General features: G+C 51.2%; 2 protein-coding genes across 7 annotated transcripts in view; both read right to left on the bottom strand.

Moving 5' to 3' along the window:
* The window catches only part of LOC119956855 (neogenin-like), a 224,733-nt gene extending 211,969 nt beyond the window's left edge, over window positions 1–12,764 (bottom strand). For 3 of the 5 annotated variants that reach the window (XM_038784362.1, XM_038784363.1, XM_038784364.1), the window contains exon 1: window positions 12,520–12,763. In XM_038784362.1, the coding sequence (XP_038640290.1) occupies window positions 12,520–12,724 (205 nt within the window). In that variant the 5' untranslated portion in view covers window positions 12,725–12,763. Of the gene's footprint in view, window positions 1–12,519 lie in introns of all 5 variants that reach the window. The other 2 variants (XM_038784366.1, XM_038784367.1) reach the window with 1 other exon arrangement.
* Window positions 12,765–14,585: 1,821 nt separating this feature from the next.
* The window catches only part of adpgk (ADP-dependent glucokinase), a 32,748-nt gene continuing 19,594 nt past the window's right edge, over window positions 14,586–27,739 (bottom strand). The window contains exons 6-7 of one of the 2 annotated variants that reach the window (XM_038784168.1): window positions 19,902–20,000; window positions 14,586–18,635 (exon numbers count right to left, since the gene is read on the bottom strand). In XM_038784168.1, the coding sequence (XP_038640096.1) occupies window positions 18,078–18,635; window positions 19,902–20,000 (657 nt within the window). In that variant the 3' untranslated portion in view covers window positions 14,586–18,077. The remainder of the gene's footprint in view (window positions 18,636–19,901; window positions 20,001–27,739) is intronic. The other variant, XM_038784169.1, reaches the window with a different exon arrangement.

Raw genomic sequence — 27,739 nt, 5'->3', positions numbered from 1 at the left:
TTGTGCAATTTTTAATTTAGAGTACCCAATTCCTTTTCTTCCAATTTAGGGGCAATTTAGCGTTGCCAATCCACTTCTTGGGGTTGTGCGGGTGCAATCTTTTTCTAATTGGTTCCCTGTAAGTGACAACAGTACCTTCTCCGTGTCAATGCACAACCCATATTAGAGCAGAATCTGGGCAGCATGGTTAGCACTGCTGCCTCACGGCGCCGAGGACCCGGGTTCGATTGCGACCCCGGGTCACTGTCCGTGTGGAGTTTGCACCTTTTCCCCGGGTCTGCGTGGGTCTCACCCCCACAACCCAAAGATGTGCAGGGTAGGTGGATTGGACATATCTTTTTATTAAAACAGTAAAAAATATATACAAGGCCAAAAGGTACAAATGCTAATTTTGCATTGGAGAAACAGGGTACCCTCCCCTCCAAATTGCCCCTTAATTGGGAAAAAAAGAATTGGGTGCTCTAAATCTATTTTTGAAGCAAGCAGAATCTGTTACCGTGCTCCTGACACAGTTCATGTCAGCATGAATTTCACAATCCACCATTACACTTCACAAGTGATGATGACTGGATTCTCCGTGAAGCCTCAATGTTAGATGGGCTTTCAATACAAGTAACAACTCCTCACTTGAAATGATGGCTGATAAGATAAACCAAACTCAACATTTAGTCACATTTGGTGTCAGATTTGAACCAGATTCGATTTGGTCGGCGCTTCCACGGTAGGGCAGCACGGTAGCATAGTGGTTAGCACAATTGCTTCACAGCTCCAGGGTCCCAGGTTCGATTCCCAGCTTGGGTCACTGTCTGTGCGGAGTCTGCATGTTCTCCCCGTGTGTGCGTGGGTTTCCTCCGGGTGCTCCGGTTTCCTCCCACAGTCCAAAGATGTGCTGGTTAGGTGGATTGGCCGTGCTAAATTGCCCTTAGTGTCCAAAATTGCCCTTAGTGTTGGGTGGTGTTGCTGGGTTATGGAGATAGGGTGGAGGTGTGGACTAGGGTAGGGTGCTCTTTCCAAGAGCCAGTGCAGACTCGATGGGCTGAATGGCCTCCTTCTGCACTGTAAATCCTATGATTCCAACCACATGTTTTTGCCATCGCTAAAACCGACCATTTCCACATCTGTAACATCTTCATTCACCCTTCTCAGCTCATGTGCCGCTGATGCTCTTGTTTATGTCTTTCTTACCTGTAGATCTGACTATTCCAATGCACTTTTGGGTTAATATCACCTTATGTGGCCCAATGTCATATTTTATTTAACATTTTTCCTGCAAAGCAATTTGAGACGTTTCAATATGTAAAAGGCATTATAGAAATATAATTTTTTTAAATATAAATTTAGAGTACTCAATTATTTATTTCCAATATTGGGGGCAATTTAGCGTGGCCAATCCACCTACCCTGCACATCTTTGGGTTGTGGGGGTGAGACCCACGCAGACACAGGGAGAATGTGCAAACTCCACACGGACAATGACCCAGAGGCGGGATCAAACCCGGGTCCTCGGGTTCGGGTAAGGCAGCCGTGCTAACCACTGTGCCACCGTACCGCCCCCTATAGAAATATAATTTGTTGTCCTTTAAAGATACAACAAAACCCCTGCCGACGTCAGCTCAGTCATGCCAAGCTGTGATCTGTGGAGTTTTGAGACAATTGCAATGAGGGAGTGAGGTAGGTTGTGGAACAGTAACACCTGAAGGTAATCAAAAAAAGGGAACAACAATGGTCAAATCAAATTACATTGAGGGCATTTGACAACTGGAAGAAACAGGAAGTCACAGCAGATGGTGGACAATAAACTGGGGCCAAAGGGATATCTTTCCCCTGAAGAGCGCGTCTGCCCAAAGAACCGCAAGGATCCTCAATCATTGTAGCAGGAGCTTTCTCATCCACTCTTGGCACAAAGGATGGCCTTATCACCAACTGTGTGACAACTGCCCAGCTGGACTAGATGCTCGACTTGGACAAGTGCGGCATCACTGAATACCTGCATGATTAAGAATATTCCCCAGAGCCAGCAATCAGAAGCAGCAGAAACTGCAACAGCGAAGGAAGGCAAGTTGGAAGCCACAGACATTTGAGCAATGTGAGCTTACAATCCACAAACAGCTGCCAACAGGCACAATCATTCATCTACAAAACCAGTTCCTAAAGCTTTCACAGCACAAAGATTCCATTACTGAGCTAGGCTGCATCAGTCTGTATTGTAACAGTACCTTTACCACAGAAAACCGTCCCACAGAATTCAGGGGAAAAATGAATTAATGGAGGATATCTGAGGACGGGTGAAGAGTTAGGTTTGGATGGGGTTAAAGCATGAGGTTGGAACGGCAGAGGGATTTGGGAAGGGAATTCCAACGTGTAAGGCTGGGCAGCTGAAGGGTATTTTAGAACATTTCTCCACTAGGCAGGGCAGTTCTCAAAAACAGCATGCATTATGGTAAGGGTTATGCCATGGGGAGATTTTGTAGTCTTTCCCTGATAATTTAGTGGGTAAATGCACTTCTGGACCTGGTACTGATCCATACCAGGGTCCAGAGGAGGTTCACAAGAATGATCCCCGGAATGAAGAGTTTCTCATATGTGCTGCCTCTGGATATGAGGGGCCAAGATTGAACCCGGGTCCCTGCCGCTGTGAGACAGCAGTGCTAACCACTATGCCGCCCTTTGAGGGGGGGATCTTATTGAAACTATAGGATACTGAGATGCCTGGATAGAGTGGCTATGGAGAGGATGTTTCCACTTGTTGGAAAACCTAGAACCCAAGGACACCATCTCAGACTGAAGGAACAATCCTTTAAAACTGAGATGAGGAGAAATTTCTTCAGCCGGAGGGTGATGAATCTGTGGAACTCTTTGCTGCAGAAGGCTGTGGAGGCTAAATCACCGAGTGTCTTTATCTTAGAGATAGATAGGTTCTTGATTAATAAGGGGATCAGAGGTTATGGGGAGAAGGCAGGAGAATGGGGATGAGAAACTTATCAGCCATGATTGAATGGCAGAGCAGACTCGATGGGCCGAGTAGCCTAATTCTGCTCATATGCCTTATGGTCCCGTGCTGAAGTGAAGGGGCCAGGAGATTCTATCCCGTGTCTCAACTGAGTTACTAGATCTTCATCAAACAACAGCTGGGAATTTCAACCAGCCAATGGTCCCAGCACTGATGGAGCACTCACTTCAGGTAAACATAATCAAATGTTTCACAGGGTTATCTGGCACAGAAACGGTATCATCCCAACAGGCAGCTCTTTCTGGAGACAGAAAGAAATGGCAAAAGGAGAATGGGAGCTATGACCACACTCTCTCCGGAGAGGATACAAACACAATAACGGGCTGCATCTCCAATAACCTGCTCTCATCAGTGGCACAGTTTAAACTCGCTTTCAGATACTCCCAGCATCAACACTTCTATAAAACTGAGCAAACATATGAAGCCAAAGCAGATTCTGAGCTCTGGGTATTGGTTTGGGGGCAGACACAACAGGCTGAACAGCTTCCTTTCTGTGTGGTAAATCTCTTGGTTCATTAGCACTGGCTATTTCTGAAAGTTCACTGTTGAACTGAAAACAAACCTGGAGCGGTGTTTCTCCAGCGTTTGATTCACAGAGGGATTAATCTCCTACACCGAAACCTAACAGCAGTAAGAACAGATTAGTGAACTTTCCTAATGTTACAAACCGAGAGTGTCTTCAGTAGCCAAAGCTCAAACTCTGGAACCAACTCCACAAACTACAACTCAGACGTTCAGACGCAGCGACTGTAGGATAATGACGATGGTGACCTTGTAAATAGCGACCGCTATACAGTGTAGGATTGAGCCGCATCAATCAGCAAGACCCCACACCTCAACAGAGTCTGAATCTTCCTGAGCTGAAGAGGACAAATCACTCCTGACTCAGTCAGTCTGACTGGGAAAGAGGACACTGAAGATAGAGAATTACATTCAGCTGTGATGCCTTCAAACCTGCCACAGTAAAACCTGTCAATGTCGTCTAACATCACACATGAAGAATGGACTGTCAAGCTGTACATATCTCTGGATCCAAATCTCAGGAAGAATTAGCATCTCCAGGATAGGCAATCTGAGGCTAATGCACGAGCAGGTTATATAGTAACGGTAGCGGTTTGAGGCGGGATTTGTATCCGGTAACTTGTTTTTAGATTGAACCCGAGGTGATCTGGTACAGACATAGAACATACAGTGCAGAAGGAGGCCATTCGGCCCATCGAGTCTGCACCGACCCACTTAAGCCCTCACACTTCCACCCTAGCCCCGTAACCCCTCTAACCTTTTGGACACAAAGGGCAATTTATCATAGCCAATCCACCTAACCTGCATGAGAAAACCCACGCAGACACGGGGAGAACGTGCAGACTCCGCACAGACAGTGACCCAGCAGGGAATCGAACCTGGGACCCTGGCACTATGAAGCCACAGTGCTATCCACTTGTGCTACCGTGCTGCCCGCTCTGCAAATATCAGGGGCACATTGCACAATACAATGAAATAATTGACTTTATTTGCCCTCATAAGAGTCCTATGTTTTTGTCCTCCCAGCTGATTTCCAGCACCCTAATATCGCACCCCCTCCCCGGCGGGTGGCACTTAGCGCAGTGGTTAGCACTGCTGCCTCGCGGCGCCAAGGTCCCAGGTTCGATCCCAGCCCCGGGTCACTGTCCGTGTGGAGTTTGCACATTCTCCCCGTGTCTGCGTGGGTCTCACCCCACAACTCAAAGATGCGCAGGGTGGGTGGATTGGTCACACTAAATTGCCCCTTAATTGGAAAAGGAAATGAATTGGGTACTCTAAATTTATATTTTAAAAATAATAATATCGCGACCCGCAGCTACTTCCAGGTGCAACCTTGAACAGTGTGTATCAGAACGCTGTCCCATTGCTGTGAGAAGTGGCTTGGCGGTAGCAGTCTTGTCTCTGAATCAGAAAGTTGTGGGTTTAATTCCCTCTCCCGAGATTTCAGTACGTAACCAAGGCGACAGGCCCAAGAGCCGTACTGAGGGAGTGTTGCACTGGCGCAGATGCAGTCTTTCCATCTGAAATGTTAAACTACAGCCCCAAATGTTAGATATCCCAAGGCAGTATTTGAAGAGCTACAGAGTTGTGCCTGGCACCCTCAGCCAATATTTGCTCATCAACTAACACCATTTAAAAGAACAATTTGTGGAACTTTGCAGTGCACACACTGGCTGTCACTTTTCCACAATTAAAATGGTGACGACGCTTCAAAAGTACGTCCTAAGATTATAAACCTCTTTGCAATATCCAACGGTTGTGAAAAGCTTGGTAGAAATTAAAAATGTTATTTTATCGTGGAGCGCCATCACAGATCCCAAACTATCCTTTTCCTCCGATCGCTGGACAGTGGTCAGGAGTAGGAAGCCTGGCTGAGCTTGTAAACCCCCCCCCCCCAACGCTATAACAGGCAAAGGTAGCACCCAATCACTGCCCAAACTGAGATCAGCTATGTCAATAAAACCAGTGCCTATCCTTGCTTAGACTAACAACAGATTATCCTCACTCACTAGGCCAATAAGAGAGAGAGCTTGGAGGTTTCTTATAAATTAATTTGAAACACGTGTTTAGGACAGGATTCCTGTGAGGTGGGAATAAGAAGCAGACTTTTTAATCAGTAACAGGACCTAAAACCCATCAGTGTCCGTGTCACTCAGCGATCCTGTTAATATTCTATCCCCAGCTATCCTTTTTTATCGCTGCAGGTGGTTATCGTGTTTCAGAGTGCACATTAACACCTCTGAATAGAACAGCTGCAACATTATGTACAATCTCGGAGGTGTGTGTGTGTGTGAGCCAGCCCTCTCTACACTCACAGGAACAATGCCCAGCAAGCAGATTCCACCGTGACAAACCTACAGTTTAAATAGTTGCCACAGTTCTGCAGCTCTCTCTCTCTGATGCTGCTCTGTGATATGATCAGAATTGTTTGTTTCCTAATCCCATGGGTACGGCACCTCATCCAGATCACAAGTGGACGGAGCATTCTGCTGGAAAGTCATATACAAGGTGTTAAACAGCAACAAGTCAATTCTACCCCGTCTTAGCTGGTCTCAGTTCAACAGCAATTAAAGAAGTCCAAACAGCGTCAGAACATGTGGTTTGGGAAAAGGAAGTGTGGAGGTGGGTGCAGGGGGTGGGGGGTGCCTGGGGGTGGGGGGGGGGGGGGGGGGGGGGGGGGTGTGGGGGGGGGGGGACAGATGTCTGCTCCCATTCCCAATCATTGTTCAGTAACGCCTATTACAAAATGTTGACATTAAGAAAAAGATCAGTTCAACTGTGATGCCGTTTATATAATCTGCCAACGCTCAGGCACAAGGAACCTCGGTAAGGTACAGAGGGGGGGCAGCATCTGGCAGATCAGAGTCGAGCGAGAGTTGGCACTTTCAGGAAAATAGGGAAGTAATACAGGGAAATAGGGAAAGAATTAGGTAGAATAAAGAAGAACAAAGACTTGTACTTAAAATGCCAGATCCTCTAAATGTCCATCCGACAGCACCAAGCTCATGCCCACCTTTCCTTTAACACATGAAGATGGCTTGTTGATATGCGTGACACCGGCAATACGTAACAGGTACTACAAACTGATCTAGACAATGAACACAAGGGAACAATCTGCCTTGTTCACTAACACAGCAGTCTGAGCCTCAACATTTCAACATCAGCAGAAACAATCCATTTTTTGTGCTTAAAGCTAGAAAAAAAAAACTTGGTCTGGAAGGTTGTTGGAATTCCATAAACAAGGAACACCCAGTTTCAAGCTGTCTCCGTCAGAACACACCAGAAAAATTCATATTTAATTCAACTTCCTTTCATATTGTGCGTTGCTCTTAATTTGTTTCAAACAGCTCTCACAGCCAGTAACAGGGCCGCCCCCATGTCCAATACTTCATCCCCACCACCAGAACATGTTTAGAAGGGCACAATTGACAGCAGTGTTTCCAGGTGGATCTTACAGTTCAAGTGAACACAAAGTTAATTCCACACACTCCACGACTCCAAAACGGTGTTTGAAATCGATGATAATTCAGATCGCCCCAAAAAGGATTTTTTTTTATCCATTACATTAATTTTCAGACCTTTGCAATGGGTAGGCAGGCAGCAGATTACTGGCATTCCACTTAAACTTGGTCTGATCTCGTGCTGAATTAGGAGTGGTGTTCAGGATACTATAAATATCATCAGGGGCAAGTGGAGCCACTCCTTATCATTGTGTAGTGAATTCTGCTGGTCTGTACAGCCATCCAGTGAGGACACGATTAAGTATAATTGGAACTGGACGGCACGGTGGCACAGTGGTTAGCACTGCGCCTCTGTGGTCCTCACAGTGCTGAGGACCTGGGTTCGATCCCAGCCCCTGGTCACTGTCCGTGTGGGATTTGCACATTGTCCCCATGCCTGCGTGGGTCTCACCCCTACAACTCAAAATGTGCAGGGTAGGTGGATAAGCCACGCTAAATTGCCCATTAATTGGAATTTTTGTTTTTTAAATGTTTAACTGGAATGCACCATGATCTATTTTTCTGCCACACTCACACACAAGGAGCCAACTGGACATAATACTGAAGCATGAAATCATTCCAACAAAAGTCAGTGCATTCAAGAGAGAGGAGAGAAAATTAGACATCAGAAACACAAGGTACTGGGTTTTTTAACAGAGCAGTATGTGCGTGTGACAGGTGACACTTAACATAACACAAGACCCAGCTAACCTGAGACTGTGAAGTTCAACTCAATAGACGGGATTCTTCAAAAACCGGCAGGGCGGGCAACTCCGGCGCGAAGGAGTGGTGTGAGCCACTCCGGCGTTGGGTCGCCCCGAAGGTGCGGAACCCTCCGCACTGTCAGGGGCTAGGCCGGCGCCAGAGTGGTCTGCTGCGGCAGGCGCGGAAGGGGCTTCGCACCACACCAACCAACGCCGAAGGGCCACCGCCGGCCGGCGCAAGTTGGCACATGCGCGGGAGCGCCAGCGTGTGCTGGCGTAATCCCAGCAAATGCGCAGGGGGGTTCATCTCCGCTCCGGCCATTGTGGACTGTTACACCAGCCGGCGCGGAGGAATAGAATGCCCCCACGGCACAGGCCCGCCCGCGGATTGGTGGGCTCCGATCGCGGGCCAGGCCACCATAGGGGCACCCCCCGGGCCAGATACCCCCACGCCCCCCCCCCCCCCCCCCCCCCCCCCGAGGACGCCGGAGGGCGCCCGCGGAGTCAGGTCCCGCTGGTAAATACCTGTCATAACATACGCCACCGGGACCTGCCGAAAATGGGCGGCCACTCGGCCCATCGTGGGCCAGAGAAACGCCGGGGGGGGGCGCTGACCGGCGCGGCATGATTCCCGCCCCTGGAGAATTCGGCAGCTGACGGGGACGGGATTCATGCCGCCCCCCGGCAATTCTTCGACCCGGCGGGGGGTCGGAGAATCCCGCCCAATATCTTTCACAATTTATACTTTAGAGTTACATATTTTACTTCAAGATGTCAGAGCTGGGAAATGGTGAATATTTCACAACTAATCATCTATGAAACACTCCCAGGACAGGTACAGCACGGGGTTAGATACAGAGTAAAGCTCCCTCTACACTGTCCCCATCAAACACTCCCAGGACAGGTACAGCACGGGGTTAGATACAGAGTAAAGCTCCCTCTACCCTGTCCCCATCAAACACTCCCAGGACAGGTACAGCACCGGGTTAGATACAGAGTAAAGCTCCCTCTACACTGTCCCCATCAAACACTCCCAGGACAGGTACAGCACGGGGTTAGATACAGAGTAAAGCTCCCTCTGCACTGTCCCCATCAAACACTCCCAGGACAGGTACAGCACGGGGTTAGATACAGAGTAAAGCTCCCTCTACACTGTCCCCATCAAACACTCCCAGGACAGGTACAGCACGGGGTTAGATACAGAGTAAAGCTCCCTCTACACTGTCCCCATCAAACACTCCCAGGACAGGTACAGCACGGGGTTAGATACAGAGTAAAGCTCCCTCTACACTGTCCCCATCAAACACTCCCAGTACAGGTACAGCACGGGGTTAGATACAGAGTAAGCTCCATCTACACTGTCCCCATCAAACACTCCCAGGACAGGTAAAGCACGGGGTTGGATACAGAGTAAAGCTCCCTCTACACTGTCCCCATCAAACACTCCCAGGACAGGTACAGCACAGGGTTAGATACAGAGTAAAGCTCCCTCTACACTGTCCCCATCAAACACTCCCAGGACAGGTACAGCACGGGGTTAGATACAGAGTAAAGCTCCCTCTACACTGTCCCCATCAAACACTCCCAGGACAGGTACAGCACGGGGTTAGATACAGAGTAAAGCTCCCTCTACACTGTCCCCATCAAACACTCCCAGTACAGGTACAGCACGGGGTTAGATACAGAGTAAAGCTCCATCTACACTGTCCCCATCAAACACTCCCAGGACAGGTAAAGCACGGGGTTGGATACAGAGTAAAGCTCCCTCTACACTGTCCCCATCAAACACTCCCAGGACAGGTACAGCACAGGGTTAGATACAGAGTAAAGCTCCCTCTACACTGTCCCCATCAAACACTCCCAGGACAGGTACAGCACAGGGTTAGATACAGAGTGAAACCCAAATTTCAGGATATCACTTTGTATCCTTGGCCCTGCATATTTTCTTTGTTCTCTCATTCCCAGCTATTCCCAATTTCTAAAATATTTCCAACCTCATTCATTCTTTCATCTTCAGGATTCCCAATCATTAGCTGGTTTAGCTCACTGGGCTAAATTGTTGGCTTTTAAAGCAGACCAAGCAGGCCAGCAGCACGGTTCAATTCCCGTACCAGCCTCCCCGAACAGGCGCCGGAATGTGGCGACTAGGGGCTTTTCACAGTAACTTCACTGCAGCCTTCTTGAGACAATAAGCGATTTTCATTTCATTTCATTCCTAATTACGTCCACAGTATTTTCTGCCTGCTCCCTCCCCCAGTATTTCTCTTATTCACTATTCCTGGTACCTCTGCTCAGTATTCCCAGCCTCTCCATTCACTATTCTCGACATTCGGCCTCAGATATCCCCATTCTCTCCCTGTGTCAGGGCAGCACGGTGGCACAGTGGTTAGCACTGCTGCCTCACGGCGCCGAGGTCCCAGGTTCAATCCCGGCTCTGGGTCACTGTCCGTGTGGAGTTTGCACATTCTCCCCGTGTCTGCGTGGGTTTCTCTCCCACAACCCAAAGATGAGCAGGGTAGGTGGATTGGCCATGCTAAATTGCCCCTTAATTGGAAAAAATGAATTGGGTACTCTAAATTTAGAAAAAAATGATACTTCTCTCCCTGTGTCCCATGGGCATTACAATCTCTTTCCCAGTTACTGCTCGTTCTGGCTTCCCCCATTCACAGGTTTTCAGTGGGGTAATATTCTTTCCCTCCGTGTTGTTCCCATTGATAGAATCCCTCCAGTGCAGACGGATGCCATTTGGTCCATCGAGACTGCACCGGCCCTTTGAATGAGCACTCACCCTATTTCCACTCCCACGTCCATCCTGCCCTATCGCCGTAACCCTAGAATCTAATCTGCACGTTCCTGGACACTAAGGGGGAGTTTATCATGGCCCATCCATCCCACCCTGCCACAGTTTATTACTTCTTACTGTTCTGATACACTGGTACGCTTGCTCTGTCACCTCACTGCTCCTATGTAACTTGCTCTGGAACCTCACTGCTGCGCCATCCCTCCCCTGTATTCCCATTCCTCCTCTCGGTATTCTGCTCGCTATCCAGAAATTACACATATTCCCCATTCCATCGTTCATCCTTTCTCAACATACCAGTATTCCTGGAAAGAATATACCATTTCCCAGTATTTTACCATTACCCTGGAACCCCCTTCCTTGCCCAATATTCTTGAAATATCCTGCTATTCCCTCCCCCCCAATATTGCCTCAGAATCCCAGTATTCTCTCCCCTGATATTCCCTTATTATTCCGGTTTTCTTTCATTATTCTGATATTCCCTTCCTCTCTCCCAATGTGACTTGTCTCCTGGTCATCACTCCTTCTCCCAGTATTCCCAAATTTTCTCAGTATTCCCTCTCCCAGTATTCCCTCATCATCCCATTTTTCCCTCATTATCTCAGTACAGTATACCCTCTCTCCCTTTTCCGGTGTTAACTCATCATCCTTGTACTCCCTTATCAACCCAGTATTCCCTCATCATCCCGGTGTTCCCTCAATATCCAAACGGTATTCGCTAATCATTCTGGTACTCCTCTTAATCTCAAAATTCCCTCATTATTGCCTTCTCTCCTGGTATTCCATCTCTGTATTCCCTCATCATCCCAGTCGGTGTTCCCTGTTGGTATTCCCTCATTATCTATGTATTCCCTCATTCTCCTGGTATTCCCGTATTCCCATTTGCCCAGTATTCCCTCAGTATGTCGATATTCCCATTTCCTCAGTATTCCTCCAGTATTCTAATTTCCCCAGGCTTCCCATTTCCCCAGTATTCCCTTGGTATTCTGGTATTCCCATTTTGAAATGAAATTAAAATTACTTATTGTCACGAGTAGGCTTCAATGAAGTTACTGTGAAAAGCCCCTAGTCGCCACATTCCGGCGCCTGTCCGGGGAGGCTGGTACGGGAATCGAACCGTGCTGCTGGCCTGCTTGGTCTGCTTTAAAAGCCAGCAATTTAGCTCAGTGAGCTAAACCAGCCCCTGTATCCCATTATTCCCATTCTTCCGGTATTCCCTCGGTATCCCAGTATTCCCATTTCCCCGGTATTCCCTCAGTATCCCGGTATTTCCATTTCTGCAGTATTCCCTCAGTATTCTGGCATTCCCATTCTCCCGGTATCTCCTCAGTATCCCGGTATTCCTACTCCCGGTATTCCATCTTCCCAAGTATCCCGGTATTCCCATTCTCTCGGTATTCCCTCAATCCTGGTATTCCCATTCTCCCGGTATTCCCTCAGTAACCCGGTATTCACTCAGTATCCCTGTATTCCCATTTCCCCGGTATTCCCATTCTCCCGGTATTCCCTCAGTATCCCTGTGTTCCCATTTCCCCGGGATTCCCTCAGTATCCCGGTATTCCCTCAGTATCCCTGTATTCCCATTTCCCCGGTATTCCCTCAGTATCCCTGTATTCCCATTTCCCCGGTATTCCCTCAGTATCCCTGTGTTCCCATTTCCCCGGGATTCCCTCAGTATCCCGGTATTCCCTCAGTATCCCTGTATTCCCATTTCCCCGGGATTCCCTCAGTATCCCGGTATTCCCATTTCCCCGGGATTCCCTCAGTATCCCGGTATTCCCTCAGTATCCCTGTATTCCCATTTCCCCGGGATTCCCTCAGTATCCCGGTATTCCCTCAGTATCCCGGTATTCCCATTTCCCCGGTATTCCCTCAGTATCCCGGTATTCCCTCAGTATCCCTGTATTCCCACAGTATCCCGGTATTCCCTCAGTATCCCGGTATTCCCTCAGCATTGCCATTCTCCCGGTATTCCCGGTTTTACCTGTGCCGGTGGCCGTGCTCAGCGCCGCCAGGAGCAGCAGGATCCGCGGTCGGGTCTCCGCCATCCTCCCGGCCTCGGGCCGGGGCCGCTCGCCGCCTGTGTCCGGGGAAGGAGCTGGGAGAGCGGGAGCGGGAGCTGGGATCGGCCGGGAGCGGGAGCTGGGATCGGCCAGGACCGGCGGGGACCGGCGGACAATACCCAGCATGGAGGGGATCGGCCGCAAAGCCCGGCCCGGAATCCCCAGCGGAGCGGGATCCTTTCCGCCAAAACCCGGCCCGGAGTCTCCACCGGAGCGGAGCGGGATCCCCACCGCCAAAACCCGGCCCGGAGTCTCCACCGGAGCGGAGCGGGATCCCCACCGCCAAAACCCGGCCCGGAGTCTCCACCGGAGCGGAGCGGGATCCCCACCGCCAAAACCCGGCCCGGAGTCTCCACCGGAGCGGAGCGGGATCCCCTCACCAAAACCCGGCCCGGAGTCTCCACCAGAGCGGAGCGGGATCCCCTCCACCAAAACCCGGCCCGGGGTCTCCACCGGAGCGGAGCGGGATCCCCTCCACCAAAACCCGGAGCGGAGCGGGATCCCCTCCACCAAAACCCGGCCCGGGGTCTCCACCGGAGCGGAGCGGGATCCCCTCCACCAAAACCCAGCCCGGGGTCTCCACCGGAGCGGAGCGGGATCCCCTCCGCCAAAACCCGGCCCGGAGTCTCCACCGGAGCGGAGCGGGATCCCCTCACCAAAACCCTGCCCAGTCTCCACCGGAGCGGAGCGGGATCCCCTCCACCAAAACCCGGCCGAGGCTCCACCGGAGCAGAGTGGGATCCCCACCGCCAAAAGCCAGACTGGAGTCAGGAGTGAACCACAGGAGTGGAGTTGGTCACCACAGCAACAAGCGAGGCTCATTGCAGCAAATCCTGGACCGGAGTTATGAAAGTGGCATGGTAGCACAATGGTTAGCACGGTTGCTTCATGGCACCAGTGTCCCAGGAACAATTCCCGTCTGTGTGCGGTCTGCACGTTCTCCCAGTGTCTGCGTGGGTTTCCTCCGGGTGATCCGGTTTCCTCCCACAAGTCCCGAAAGACGTGCTATTGGGCGAATTGGACATTCTGAATTCTCCCTCTGTGTACCCGAACAGGTGCCGGAGTGTGGCGACTAGGGGATTTTCACAGTAACTCTATTGCAGTGTTAATGTATGCCTACTTGTGACAATAATAGATTATTATATAAAAAAACAGCAGAAAATTTGAGCACAGCAAGGTCCCAAAAACACGTGATAATTCCTACTTAATCTACTTTAAGGATGTGGTTGAGCCATAAATATTGGTCAGGACACAGAGAAGGATCCCATTGTTCTTTGAATCGTGTTGTGGGATTTTGTTTTACCCCCACCTGAGAGGGCCTCAGTTTAACGTCTCATCCTAAAGCAGCTGTTTGACTGCAGCACTATCTCAGTGTAGTACAGGAGTGTAATACTAGATTATGTGCTCTGGCTGGGGAAAACCCACATCAGGGATTCACACCCAAAGGGAATTATGAATGCTAGCTCAGGGATATCATTCCTTCCAAGCAGAGATTGAAGTGCTGGCTTAGAACATTCTGGATTAACATCCAGCAGGGTACCTGGAGCAGAGACAGCCCTCCCCTGAATTGTAACGAGTAGGTGGGTCTCTCTCACTGATTGCATCAAGAAGGTAAAGGAGGAGGAAGGCAATAGACAACCATCTCATAAGTGGCGCAAGAACCTTGTGAGAGATTTGCGTTTAGGAGCTACCCTGGGGACAGAACGCAACAGGTAAATGACAACTGTCTGATACAATCAATGCAATATTGCACACAACTAAGACAGGTACATAGGAATTAGGAGAAGTAGGCAATTCAGCCCCTCGAGCCTGCTCCGCCATCCAATCAGATCATGGCTGATCTTTTCCTGGTCTCAAATCCATCTCCCTACCTGTTCCCCATATCCCTTTAACCCATACTTTAATCAGATACTAAAGCATGCTTGTATTGATCATTGCTGAACAAATAGGACATTTCACAAATAGAAAACAGCTTTCGCCTGATACATTTTTTTAGAAAAACAATTTATTGCAAAATCTTGCTTAAAAAAAAGTAAAATATTCACTGGATTGATACAGTACCTTAAACCACTTAAATGTAACCGAAAAAAATCAGATTTTCAAGTAATGGTTGACAACAGCATTTTGCATAAGAGATAGAAGGCAAGGATTCTGCTAACAGGAATGCCCAGGCATACTGTAATAAGTATTATACAGCAACAGCAATAACAGAATCAACAGAAACCGTGTCAAACATTGTTCTGCAAAATCTGCTGCAATTTAAATCATAAAAGTTATGTTCACGCTGGCATCGTCAAAGTACCTGTTACAGGGCAAACTAAAAGTTGGACCTTACAAATGTACTTAAGTTCAAAAAGCCGCATGGTCAGATCCCAGCCTAACACGGTGTCTGCCACAAAGCTCCTGCCCCCAATGGATAATCTCGGGCTGTTCCCAGAAGAGCCACTAGAAGGGGCAGAGGGAGAGCTGGCAGCACCAGGACAATACATTAACGCCTCGATCAGTTGTCGGACGGCAAACTCAACATTAAAAGCAACCCTGCAGCATAAACAATGCGGTGACCGAAAGACCAGGACTAGTTCACTCCGTCCCTCTGCTTTTTTGTCCGATGCCAGGCTATGCTGCAGGATCCACCTCTTAGGGGCTTCATGGAGCTTGCCACAGATTTGGGGGAATGCCTATGATAAGAACAACAAGCTGACTTTGTATTACAATGCAATTCCATCATTATAATCAGCTACTGGACACTTCATTGCAGCACCACGATTAATGTTATAGGAATCCTATCTCTCCCGTTTGCTTTTACATGAATGCTCAGCATTGCCCATCATTTCACGGTCTGCTCCAGGGCACTGAAGCAATTACATCATTGTGCATTCGTGAAAAGAGGTTGATAAGCTTGGAAATTCAGCGCATTTAAAAACTTTGTTTGAAGCCCAGAATTTATTCTGAATTGCATTTCACCACACACTTTATTCCTTAAGGTGATTTCTCTGGCTGGTAGTCAGTGGGAGTTAATATCAGGTTTCAACACAGCCAATAACACGCCCATGCCCCCCTCGAACAAACCCCTCCATCTGTAAAGTTTCACATAGTGCCCAAAACCAAGGTGCTTTTAATAGGAAAAATAAATTGGAGAAAGGGAGAGCAAACAATTTAACCCATTTCTTGATATAAAAAGCAGAAAACAAATGTAAAATCCCTAAATCCACCTTTCCAACAAAAGTGGAACTGATTTCCTGCGAGAATCCATCACAGAATAAAGGATTAACAGTTTAAACCCTCGTGTGACAGCTGTTGATTCAGCAATATTCCACAAGGGAGGGAGGGAGGTTGCACGCGCGCACACACACCTTCTAGTTCAAACTCTTCTCTCAAAGTGATGGCCTGTAATTGAGAGTGTGGGCGGAGGGAGGAAGAGGAGCTCATTTTCTGATGTCCCTTTATGGTGCAGAGGTAAACTCATCCACACAAATGCCCTTTCGTCAAGTGCCAGGTCCGTGTAGTGAGTTCAGGAAGCTATTCAACCGTGGGGCTTCACAGCGGAGTCTGATTCAGCCCTTCAGCCAACAATCCGTCTGTGCAGCAGGGAATACCTGGATGGGGAGCTGGAAGACCAGTTTCTTTCCTCCTGGTCCAGAATCAGCTGCACAGCAGGATTGCTGCCCCTGAATCGGCAGAGACCATAAATCAAATCTTCCCGGTCAGCTAACTCAACACTACACCAAACAATGCGAAGGGGGATTCTTTACTATGCTGTTAGTTGGCAGAATTACATTTTCTCACATTCAGCCATGTCAGGCATTATTAAATCAGAATCATGATCAAAATCAGTCTAAACACTTTCTTAAAAAATGGGGAAAATCAGCATTTTGCCACTGCAAGGGATCGCTATTTCACCAGATGCTCCTGAAATAAATAGAAAGTCAGGGATCATGCTTTGAAATAAAATTGCTTTTTCCCTGAATCAATGGTATTTAGCCAGTTGCTTTTAAATTAGGCACAAAAATATATTCTGAATAAAGCTATTAACCCCACCTAATGGAATACAGAACACATTCAGGCTCACAATCACATAAAAAGGGTCACAGTTGAATTATTGTCACTCGGGATAACTAAAATGTAACAAGCGAGTGCGTGACCATCTAAATTCCTGCACAATTCTAGATCCTGATCTTGCAAATCTGGGATATGTCTGTGGAGAGAACATGGAGTTGTATAGCACAAGGAGGGAGTACTGATTGCTGATTGTTACTTGCCTTTCAACTAATGAAAGGAAAACCGTTCGATGAATTGCTAATTCTCTTGTATCTTCTCAGTACGAAATCTGTGCTGGAATGTAAATTGTAAACAGATTGTTTTCCCAGCTCTGGAAAAGTCCCGTCACACTAAAATAACAACTAAATTGGGCGGCGCGGTGGCACAGTGGTTAGCACTGCTGCCTCACGTTGCCGAGGACCCGGTTCGAATCCCGGCCCTGGGTCACTGTCCGGGTGGAGTTTGCACATTCTCCCCGTGTCTGCGTGGGTTTCACCCCTACAACCCAGAGATGTGCAGGGTAGGTGGATTGGCCACGCTAAATTGCCCCTTAATTGTGAAAAAAAATGTAATTGGGTTCTCTAAATTTATAAAATAAAATAACAGCTAAACAAATGTTCACTTTTTTGTTTAGAAAAGCTGAACTTTCCCTTTGTTCACACACCTGACAGTGCGCACCTTCGAAGGCTTGATCACTCTGCTGAGATTGCAGAATAAAGTACTTCCGAATCAACTACAGTAAAGGTTCCTCTGCAATGCCCCAATAAGGTGCCTCAACCCCTAACACAGCAAAGCACATCCCATTGCACCACGGAGTCACATTTACACTTCTCATATTGCTGACCGTTTGTTTTCAGAATGTAATTCCTCATTAGTATCAAATTGGGCAAGTGATTTAACTTGGAAACCACTGATGTAAGACCCTCACTGCTAGCAGATGGAAAAGACTTTCACCCAAGCAAGCTGGGCTGGATTAGAATTCAGGTCCGCAAGGCGAAAGATCACCATCTAATGCCTGCTTCATGCACCCCACAACACCCGAAAATATCCCCATCACAAAATCACTGCGTCCCAATCATGGCCAGCACTGCACAACTAGATTTCCAAACTTCATTTCAACATCACAGAAAGAAAGTGGGACTTGTAATTGTTCCCGACGGAATACATTTGAAACTTGCATGGAATCCAATAAAGTTCATTGATTGTTATAGCAATGGAAATAGCGAATGGGAGGGGGGGTGATTAGATAATTTACTGGTCAACTTTTATACATCGGGTAATGGAGCAATCACCACAGGTTGGTTTGTTGCCCCTCCTTCCCTGCTACGAATGTATATGACAACCACCACCACCACCCCCATTCCTACACACTAAACACTGAGAATTTGCCGTAAATACAAATTCAAATTTGTTTGTATCTTGTTGACGAGGGAGGTTCCAGTCACTTCCGCTCCGAATATAAAAGTCCTTCTGCGGAGATGGTGTCTCCCAATCCCACTGTCCTGATTGGATTGACACAAATCAGAACAGGAGTGATGTAAAAAGAGATGTTTTCTCTCTGCCACACACGCACAGGGTTGGTTGGACTCAATGTCATTTTCTTATTCTTCAGCAACGTGTCTGTTTGCGACAGAACAAATTCCGCAGGAGAATCAAGAATAACCTTTGTGGGATCAATGGTGTCAGTCCCACACGCCTGACTCCCAGCAGCTCTCGCTCCAGCAGCAACCGAGGATATCTGGTTGCCCCAGTATCCATCGACAGTTGCCAGAATGTGATAGGTCAGTGTGTGGAAATGAACACGTGTTAAATCCGAATCCATATGCATATCGGTTCGTCCATATTCTTTGAGGAGCCAGAAGATGATATCGCTGACCATTCCAATATCAGGAGTACCGTCCCAATGCTGTTGTGAGGAGTGGGGTCCAGAGCCAGCCTGGCTGATAAACAACAACTCTTGCTCATTCAGGCCAATCGAGTTGACAATAGTAAGAACCTGCTGAGAAGAAGAGAAGCCGATCAGCGGAGTGATAAACCAAGATAATGCCCAAAACACCCAGGAGGTCATTTCCCCTCATGTTTGATGGGAACTAAGCATGGATTGTGGGCTTTTGCAGCAGCTGGAATAAGGCAAGGACAGAGAGAGATAATGCCAGAGAGTTGGAAGTCGGAAGTCTTTGCAATGGAGAGGGTTATGGGTTGGAAACTCAACCCAGATTCAATTAGGTTGCAAGTAGACTGATTCAGCCTGGACTGCTTCTAGAGGTGGAATTTGCTGAGGGAGCTGAAAACAACGGTTTCAAAGTTCCCAGCGTTTTGTGGAAAGGAAATTGTGACTCGTGGAGGATTGGGTGTCGGGCAATCAATCCGATCGTACAGAGGCAGAGAAGAGGTCAAGAAAGAGGGTGGTGAAACAGAGTTGGGTGCGGTCAGTGTAGGAAGAGAGGCTATTGCTGGAAATGTGCTGGTTATGGAAGGTTAGGTCAGAGGTATTTTAATCAGGAAGAGAATCAAGCGGGCAGCACGGTGGCACAGTGGTTAGCACTGCTGCCTCACGGCGACAAGGTCCCAGGTTCGATCCCGGCTCTGGGTCACTGTCGTGTGGAGTTTGCACATTCGCCCCGTGTTTGCGTGGGTTTCGCCCCCCCAACACAAAGATGTGCAGGCTAGGTGGATTGGCCACGCTAAATTGCCCCTTCATTGGAAAAAAATCAATTGGGTACTCTGAATTTTTTTTTAAAAAGGAAGGGAATCAAGAGTTATGGGGAAAGGCGAGAAAGTGGATTATCACATCAGATCAGTCATAAGCCCATTGAATGGTGGAACAGGTTCGATGGGCCGAATGGCCTATTTCTGCTCCTATGTCTTCTGCCAGACCAGGCTTGGGAAACAGATGGTGCAGTCGACCTTGTTATCACACACGTGATCAAGAAGCATGAGTTCACAGTGGTGTTTTTTTAATAAATTTTATAAATTTAGAGTACCCAATTATTTTTTTTCCAATTAAGGAGCAATTGAGCATGGCCAATCCACCTAACCTGCACATCTTTGGGTTGTGGGGGTGAGACCCACACAGACACGGGTCTGCAAACCCCATACGGACAGTGACCCAGGGCCGGGTTTCAGACCCGGGTCCTCAGCGCCACAGTCCCAGTGCTAACCACTGCGCCACATGCCACCCAACCAATATCTTTCCTGATGAGACTAGCTTAGTGCTACACCTCATCCCCACACAGAGCACACCACCACCAAATCAAATGCTTACCTGCTCCACAATGGTATTCATATATGTTGTGTCTGTCATGCTGGCGAGCTCCAGGTGCACTGAAATTTCATTCGGGATCTCCGAGATTAACACACTAACCTGTTGTTATGCAATATGGGAGAAGACAGAAGTTGCCATGTTAGAACTGAAACAGTCAAGGGTTGGAATTCATCAGTGGAGTAACATTCTGCTTAAAAAACAAATGTTGTGACAAGTCTAAATGCTAACGCTTCCACAAGCAGCAGTGAAAGATGCATTCTAGAGCACTGAAACAGGTGTTTCTCCAATGATTACTGACAGGGGCCGAGCAGAGGGGCGGGGCCGAGCAGAGGGGCGGGGCCGAGCAGAGGGGCGGGGCCGCGCAGAGGGGCGGGGCCGCGCAGAGGGGCGGGGCCGCGCAGAGGGCGAGGGGTCAGGGCGGAGCAAAGTGCAAGAGTCAGGGTGGGACGGGATGGAAGGAGGGCCAGCTCAGAGCAGAGAGGTGGGGCGGAACAGAGGGCGAGGGGTCGGGTAGGAACAGAGGGCGAGGGGTCGGGTAGGAACAGAGGGCGAGGGGTCGGGTAGGAACAGAGGGCGAGGGGTCGGGTAGGAACAGAGGGCGAGGGGTCGGGTAGGAACAGAGGGCGAGGGGTCGGGTAGGAACAGAGGGCGAGGGGTCGGGTAGGAACAGAGGGCGAGGGGTCGGGTAGGAACAGAGGGCGAGGGGTCGGGTAGGAACAGAGGGCGAGGGGTCGGGGAGGAACAGAGGGCGGGGGGGTCGGGTGGGAAGAGAGGGGGAGGGGTCGGGTGGGAACAGAGGGCGAGGGGTCGGGTAGGAACAGAGGGCGAGGGGTCGGGTAGGAACAGAGGGCGAGGGGTCGGGTAGGAACAGAGGGCGAGGGGTCGGGTAGGAACAGAGGGCGAGGGGTCGGGTAGGAACAGGGCGAGGGGTCGGGTAGGAACAGAGGGCGAGGGGTCGGGTAGGAACAGAGGGCGAGGGGTCGGGTAGGAACAGAGGGCGAGGGGTCGGGTAGGAACAGAGGGCGAGGGGTCGGGTAGGAACAGAGGGCGAGGGGTCGGGTAGGAACAGAGGGCGAGGGGTCGGGTAGGAACAGGGCGAGGGGTCGGGTAGGAACAGAGGGCGAGGGGTCGGGTAGGAACAGAGGGCGAGGGGTCGGGGTGGAACAGAGGGCGAGGGGTCGGGGTGGAACAGAGGGCGAGGGGTCGGGGTGGAACAGAGGGCCAGCTCAGAGCAGAGGAGGAGCGGCAGGGTGGAGGGGCGGGGCAGGGCGGAGGGGCGGGGCAGAGCGGAGGGGCGGGGCAGAGCGGAGGGGCGGGGCAGGGCGGAGGGGCGGGGCAGGGCGGAGGGGCGGGGCAGGGCGGAGGGGCGGGGCAGGGCGGAGCAGAGCGGAGCGGAGGGGCGGAGCGGGGCAGAGGGGCGGAGCGGGGCAGAGGGGCGGAGCGGGGCAGAGGGGCGGGGCGGGGCAGAGGGGCGGGGCGGGGCAGAGGGGCGGGGCGGGGCAGAGGGGAGGGGCGGGGCAGAGCGGAGGGGCGGGGCAGAGCGGAGGGGCGGGGCAGAGGGAGGGGCGGGGCAGAGGGAGGAGCGGGGCAGAGGGAGGAGCGGGGCAGAGGGAGGAGCGGGGCAGAGCGGAGGGGCGGGGCAGAGCGGAGGGGCGGGGCAGAGCGGAGGGGCGGGGCAGAGCGGAGGGGCGGGGCAGAGCGGAGGGGCGGGGCAGAGCGGAGGGGCGGGGCAGAGCGGAGGGGCGGGGCAGAGCGGAGGGGCGGGGCAGAGCGGAGGGGCGGGGCAGAGCGGAGGGGCGGGGCAGAGCGGAGGGGCGGGGCAGAGCGGAGGGGCGGGGCAGAGCGGAGGGGCGGGGCAGAGCGGAGGGGCGGGGCAGAGCGGAGGGGGGGGGGCAGAGCGGAGGGGCGGGGCAGAGCGGAGGGGCGGGGCAGAGCGGAGGGGCGGGGCAGAGCGGAGGGGCGGGGCAGAGCGGAGGGGCGGGGCAGAGCGGAGGGGCGGGGCAGAGCGGAGGGGGCGGGGCAGAGCGGAGGGGCGGGGCAGAGCGGAGGGGCGGGGCAGAGCGGAGGGGCGGGGCAGAGCGGAGGGGCGGGGCAGAGCGGAGGGGCGGGGCAGAGCGGAGGGGCGGGGCAGAGCGGAGGGGCGGGGCAGAGCGGAGGGGCGGGGCAGAGCGGAGGGGCGGGGCAGAGCGGAGGGGCGGGGCAGAGCGGAGGGGCGGGGCAGAGCGGAGGGGCGGGGCAGAGCGGAGGGGCGGGGCAGAGCGGAGGGGCGGGGCAGAGCGGAGGGGCGGGGCAGAGCGGAGGGGCGGGGCAGAGCGGAGGGGCGGGGCAGAGCGGAGGGGCGGGGCAGAGCGGAGGGGGCGGGGCAGAGCGGAGGGGCGGGGCAGAGCGGAGGGGCGGGGCAGAGCGGAGGGGCGGGGCAGAGCGGAGGGGCGGGGCAGGGCGGAGGGGCGGGGCAGAGCGGAGGGGCGGGGGCAGAGCGGAGGGGCGGGGCAGAGCGGAGGGGGCGGGGCAGAGCGGAGGGGCGGGGCAGAGCGGAGGGGCGGGGCAGAGCGAGGGGGCGGGGCAGAGCGAGGGGGCGGGGCAGAGCGAGGGGGGCGGGGCAGAGCGAGGGGGCGGGGCAGAGCGGAGGGGCGGGGCAGAGCGAGGGGGCGGGGCAAGAGCGAGGGGGCGGGGCAGAGCGGAGGGGGCGGGGCAGAGCAGAGGGGCGGGGCAGAGCAGAGGGGGCGGGGCAGAGCAGAGGGGGGGCAGGGGCAGAATGCGAGGGGCTGGGCAGAGCTGAGGGGCTGGGCAGAAGCGAGGGGGCGGGGCAGAGCGAGGGGGCGGGGCAGAGCGAGGGGGCGGGGCAGAGCGAGGGGGCGGGGCAGAGCGAGGGGGCGGGGCAGAGCGAGGGGGCGGGGCAGAGCGGGGGGGCGGGGCAGAGCGGAGGGGGCGGGCAGATTGAGGGGCGGGGCAGAATGGAGGGGGCGGGGCAGAGCGGAGGGGCGGGGCAGAGCGGAGGGGGCGGGGCAGAGCGGAGGGGCGGGGCAGAGCGGAGGGGCGGGGCAGAATGGAGGGGCGGGGCAGAGTGGAGGGGCGGGGCAGCGTGGAGGGGCGGGGCAGCGCAGAGGGGCAGGGCTGAGTACTCCCAACACTCGGGGGCACCAGAAGAGTTGATGTCAATTTCTGAAAAGTGACCTCAGCACAAGGGGGACAGCTGACTGGAAGGTTGTAGGTAAGTTGTTTTCTCCACTTTAAAAAAAACACAATAAATTTCTATTGGTCAGGAATTCAAGGTAAGAGACTTTCAATGAAGGTTGTGAAAGGGGAGCGTGTGCTGCACCGCCCACATGTGAGAATTCGGCGACACATCTGGTTGTCTGGATGACCAACTTGAGCTGCGGGTTTTGTAGCATCACCTTCAGCTGGAAGCACGGAGGTCATTCGTGAGGCTGAGAGATCGTGGATTGCTCTTTTCAGATGTGGTCACCCTGCAGCTTGAGGAGGTGCAGTCAGAGAGGGAATGAGCAATCACAAGTCAGAAAGGGGGCAGGCAGGACGGTGTGTTACTGTGGTGCCAGGTATGTCAATGAATGGCTGCAGGGCATTCTGAAGGGGGAGGGTGAACAGTCAGAGGTCCTGGTTCACATTGATACAAACAACAGGTGGAAAGAGGGATTCTGCAACAAGAATTTAGGGAGCTAGATGGCAGATTGAAAGGCAGGAACTCAAAGGTTGTAATGAAGGCAGAAGGGCAGGTTAATAGGGTGGTGAAAAAGGCATGTGGGACATAGATTACAAAAGCAGGGAGGTCACATTGGAGTTGTACAGAACTTTGGTGAGGCCACAGCTGGAGTACTGTGTGCAATTCTGTCCGCTACTTTATAGGAAGGATGTGATTGCACTGGAGGGGGTGCAGAGGGGATTCACCAGGATGTTGCCTGGGATGGAGCATTTGAAGAGAGGTTGGATAGGCTTGGGTTGTTTTCGCTGGAGCAGAGAAGACTGAGGTGTACAAGATTATGAGAGACATAGACAGGGTGGATAGGAAGCAGCTGTTCCCCTTAGTTGAAGGGTCGCTCACGAGGGGACACACGTTCAAAGTGAGGGTCAGGAGGTTTAGGGGAGATTTGAGGAAAACCCGTTACCCAGGGGGTGGTGACGGTCTGGAACGAACTGCCTAGGAGGGAGGTAGAGGCAGGTTGCCTCACATCCTTTACAAAGTACCACGATGATCACTTGGCACATCATAACATTCAAGGCTATGGGCCAAGTGCTGGCAAATAAGATTAGGTAGACAGGTCAGGGTCTTTCCTGAGTCGGTACAGACTCGATGGGCCGAAGTCAGTGCTGAAATAGGACAGAGCAGATCAATATGTGGCTGAAGAGCTTTTTAAAAACATTTAGAGTACTCAATTCATTTTTTCCAATTAAGTGGCAATTTAGCATGGCCAATCCACCTATCCTGCACATCTTTGGGATTGTGGGGGCGAAACCCACGCAAACACAGGGAGAATGTGCAAACTCCACACGGACAGTGACCCAGAGCCAGGATCGAACCCGGGACCTCAGCGCCGTGAGGCAGCAGGGCTAACCCACTGTGCCATCGTGCTGCCCTGTGTGGCTGAAGAGCTGATGTAGGAGATTGCTGGATCACTGGGTCCATTTTTGGGGCAAGGTGGGACCTGTACAGGTTGGATGGGATGCACCAGAACTGAACCGAAACAGGGCCAACACCCTTGCAGGGAGTTTTGTTGGTGCTGCTGGGGGAGTGGGTTTAAATTAACTTGACTGGGGCTGGGATATGGAGAGGAGATAGAGTAAGGGATGATGCACAGCCAAATATAGAAGTCAGTCTGGAAGGCAGAGAGATTATAGACAAGTTAAGGCACAAGGGAGCAGGATAGCAAGGCTGGGTGGAGTTTATTTTAATGTAAGGAATCTTGCGAGAAAGGCAGATGAGTTGAGGGTGTTGATTAACACATGGGAATATATTATTGCTACCACAGAGACATGGTTGAGGGAGGGGCAGGACTGGCAGCTCAATAGAATCTTCAGTCAAGGAGGAGGTGATAAAAGAGGAGATGGTGGGGCAGCACGGTGGTGCTGGTTTAGCTCACTGGGCTAAATCGCTGGCTTTTAAAGCAGACCAAGCAGGCCAGCAGCACGGTTCGATTCCCGTACCAGCCTCCCCGGACAGGCGCCGGAATGTGGCGACTAGGGGCTTTTCACAGTAACTTCATTGAAGCCTACTCGTGACAATAAGCGATTTTCATTTCATTTTCAGTGGTTAGCATTGCTGCCTCAGGGCACCGAGGTCCCAGGTTCGATCCCGGCCCTGGGTCACTGTCGGTGTGGAGTTTGCACATTCTCCCCGTGTCTGCGTGGGTTTCACCCCCACAACCCAAAGATGTGCAGGGTAGGTGGATTGGCCACGCTAAATTGCCCCTTAATTGGAAAAAATGAATTGAGTACTCTAAATTTATATTTTTTTTTAAAAGGAGACGGTGTCACAATATTGATCAAGGAGTCAATTACTACAGTCAGGAAGGATGATATTTTTGAAGGTTTCTCGGAGAACATATTGGGTAGAAGTTCGAAACAAAAAGGAGGTAATCACATTGCCCCCTCCTCAGAGAGAGATAAAAAGGCAATATGTCGGCAAATCTTAGAAAATGTAACGTTATTAGGTAATAAAAGTCAGGGATTTCAACTGCCCCAATGTTAACCGGGGCAGTCGAAGTGTGAAAGGCTGAGGGGGCAGATTTCTTAAAGTGCACCCAGGGGAGATTTTTATGCCAATACGTAGAAAGTTCTACGAGAGAGGGGATGATGCTGGACCTAGTTTTAGGGAAAGCTGGGCAAGTGGTAGAGGTTTCACTGGGGACGAATTTTGGTGACAGTGACCATAACTCAGTCGGATTTAGGGTAGTTATGGAATGGGACAAAGATAGACTGGAAATAAAGGTTCTGAATTGGGGAAAGGAGCAGCACGGTGGCGCAGTGGTTAGCACTGCAGTCTCACGGCACCGAGGTCCCGGGTTCGATCCCAGCCCCGGGTCACTGTCCGGGTGGAGTTTGCACGTTCTCCCCGTGTCTGCGTGGGTTTCACCTCCACGACCCAAAGATGTACAGGGTAGGTGGATTGGGCACACTAAATTGCCCCTTAATTGGAAAGAAATAATTGGGTACTCTAAATTTATGGAAAAAAAGAATTGGGAAAGGCCAAAATAGACTGGGAGCAGCTACTTGTAGGGAATTCAACATTAGAGCAGTGGGGATTCATTCAAACACGAAATAGAGAGGGTACAGGGTCAACATGTTCCTATAACAGTGAAGGGTGGGAGCAACAAGTCCAGAGAACCCTGGATGTCAAGGGCTTTCCAGGGTTGAATAAGGAAAGAAAGGGAGGCTTATGGCAGATACCGAGGGCTCTAAACAGCGGCACCCTGAGGGAGTATAGAGCGTGCAGGAGGCTACGTAAAAAAAAAATTAGGAGTGAACAGGGAAAAGCACTGGCATTAAAATAAAGGACAATCCAAGGGTATTTTATAACTATATTAAGGACAAGAGGATGACCAGGGTAAGAGTAGGGCTCATTAGGGACCAATGTGGCAAAGTGTGTGCAGCCAGAAGACTAGGTGAGTACTGTACATCAGTGTTCACTCTGGAGAAGGACGATGTTAGTATAGAAGTCAGGGAGGGGCACTGTGATGTACTTGAACACATTAACGATGAGAAGGAGGAGGTATTAACGGTTTTCGTGGGCTTAAAAGTGGATAAATCCCCAGGGCCAGATGAGATCCCCAGGCTGCTGTGGGAGTCAAGGGAGGAGATTGCAGAGGCTCCGACAATAATTTTCAAATCTTCTCTGGCCACAAGAGAGTGCCAGAGGACTGGAGAACAGATAATGTGGGGTCATTATTCAAGAAGGGTGGGAGGAAATTACAGGCCAGTGAGTCTAACTTGAGTGGTAGGGAAACTATTGGAAAAAATTCTGAGGAACTGAATTAATTTCCACTTTGAGAGACAAGGATTAATCAAGGGTAGTCAGCATGGTTTTGTCAAAGGGAGATCATGTCGTACAATTTTGATTGAAGTTTTTGAGGTGGTGATTAGGTGTGTAGATGAAGGGCAGCACGGTTGCGCAGTGGGTAGCACTGCTGCCTCACGGCACCGAGGTCCCAGGTTCGATCCCGGCTCTGGGTCACTGTCCGTGTGGAGCTTACACATTCTCCCCCTGTCTGCGTGGGTTTCGCCCCCACAACCCAAAGATGTGCAGGGTCGGTGGATTGGCCACACTAAATTGCCCCTTAATTGGAAAAATGAATTGGGTACTCTAATTTTTTTTTTTTTAAAGTGTGTATAAATGAAGGTAGTGGAGTTGATGAAGTCGACATGGACGTCAGTAAGGGCTCTGACGAGGTCTCTCATGGGATTCAGGGCAATTCAGCAAATTGGATCCATAATAGGCTTAGTGGCAGGAGGCAGAGGGCAATGGCTGACGGTTGTTTTTGTGATTGTGACCAGTGGTGTTCTGCAGGAATCGGTGCTGGGTCCCTTGTTGTTTGTATGTATACACTACTGATCTGGACATGAATATAGGAGGTATGATCAGTAATTTCGCAGATGATACGAAAATTGGTGGTGTGGTAAATAGGGAGGAGGAAAGCCTTAGATTACAGGGCTTAGATGACCCCGGGATGTACAGAGAAACAAAGGGACCTTGCTGTACAAGTCCATAGATCCCCAAAGACAGGTCAGGTAGATAAGGTGGGTACGAAGGCACATGGGATATTTGCCTTTGTTAATCGAGCCACAGAATATAGAGCAGGGAGATTATGTGCAGTTCTGGTCGCCAT

This window comes from Scyliorhinus canicula, chromosome 24, assembly GCF_902713615.1.
Source record: "Scyliorhinus canicula chromosome 24, sScyCan1.1, whole genome shotgun sequence".
NCBI classification, from domain to species: Eukaryota; Metazoa; Chordata; class Chondrichthyes; order Carcharhiniformes; family Scyliorhinidae; genus Scyliorhinus; species Scyliorhinus canicula.
Note: the sequence above shows the minus strand (reverse complement) of the source record. Positions and strands in the feature narration are given on the sequence as shown.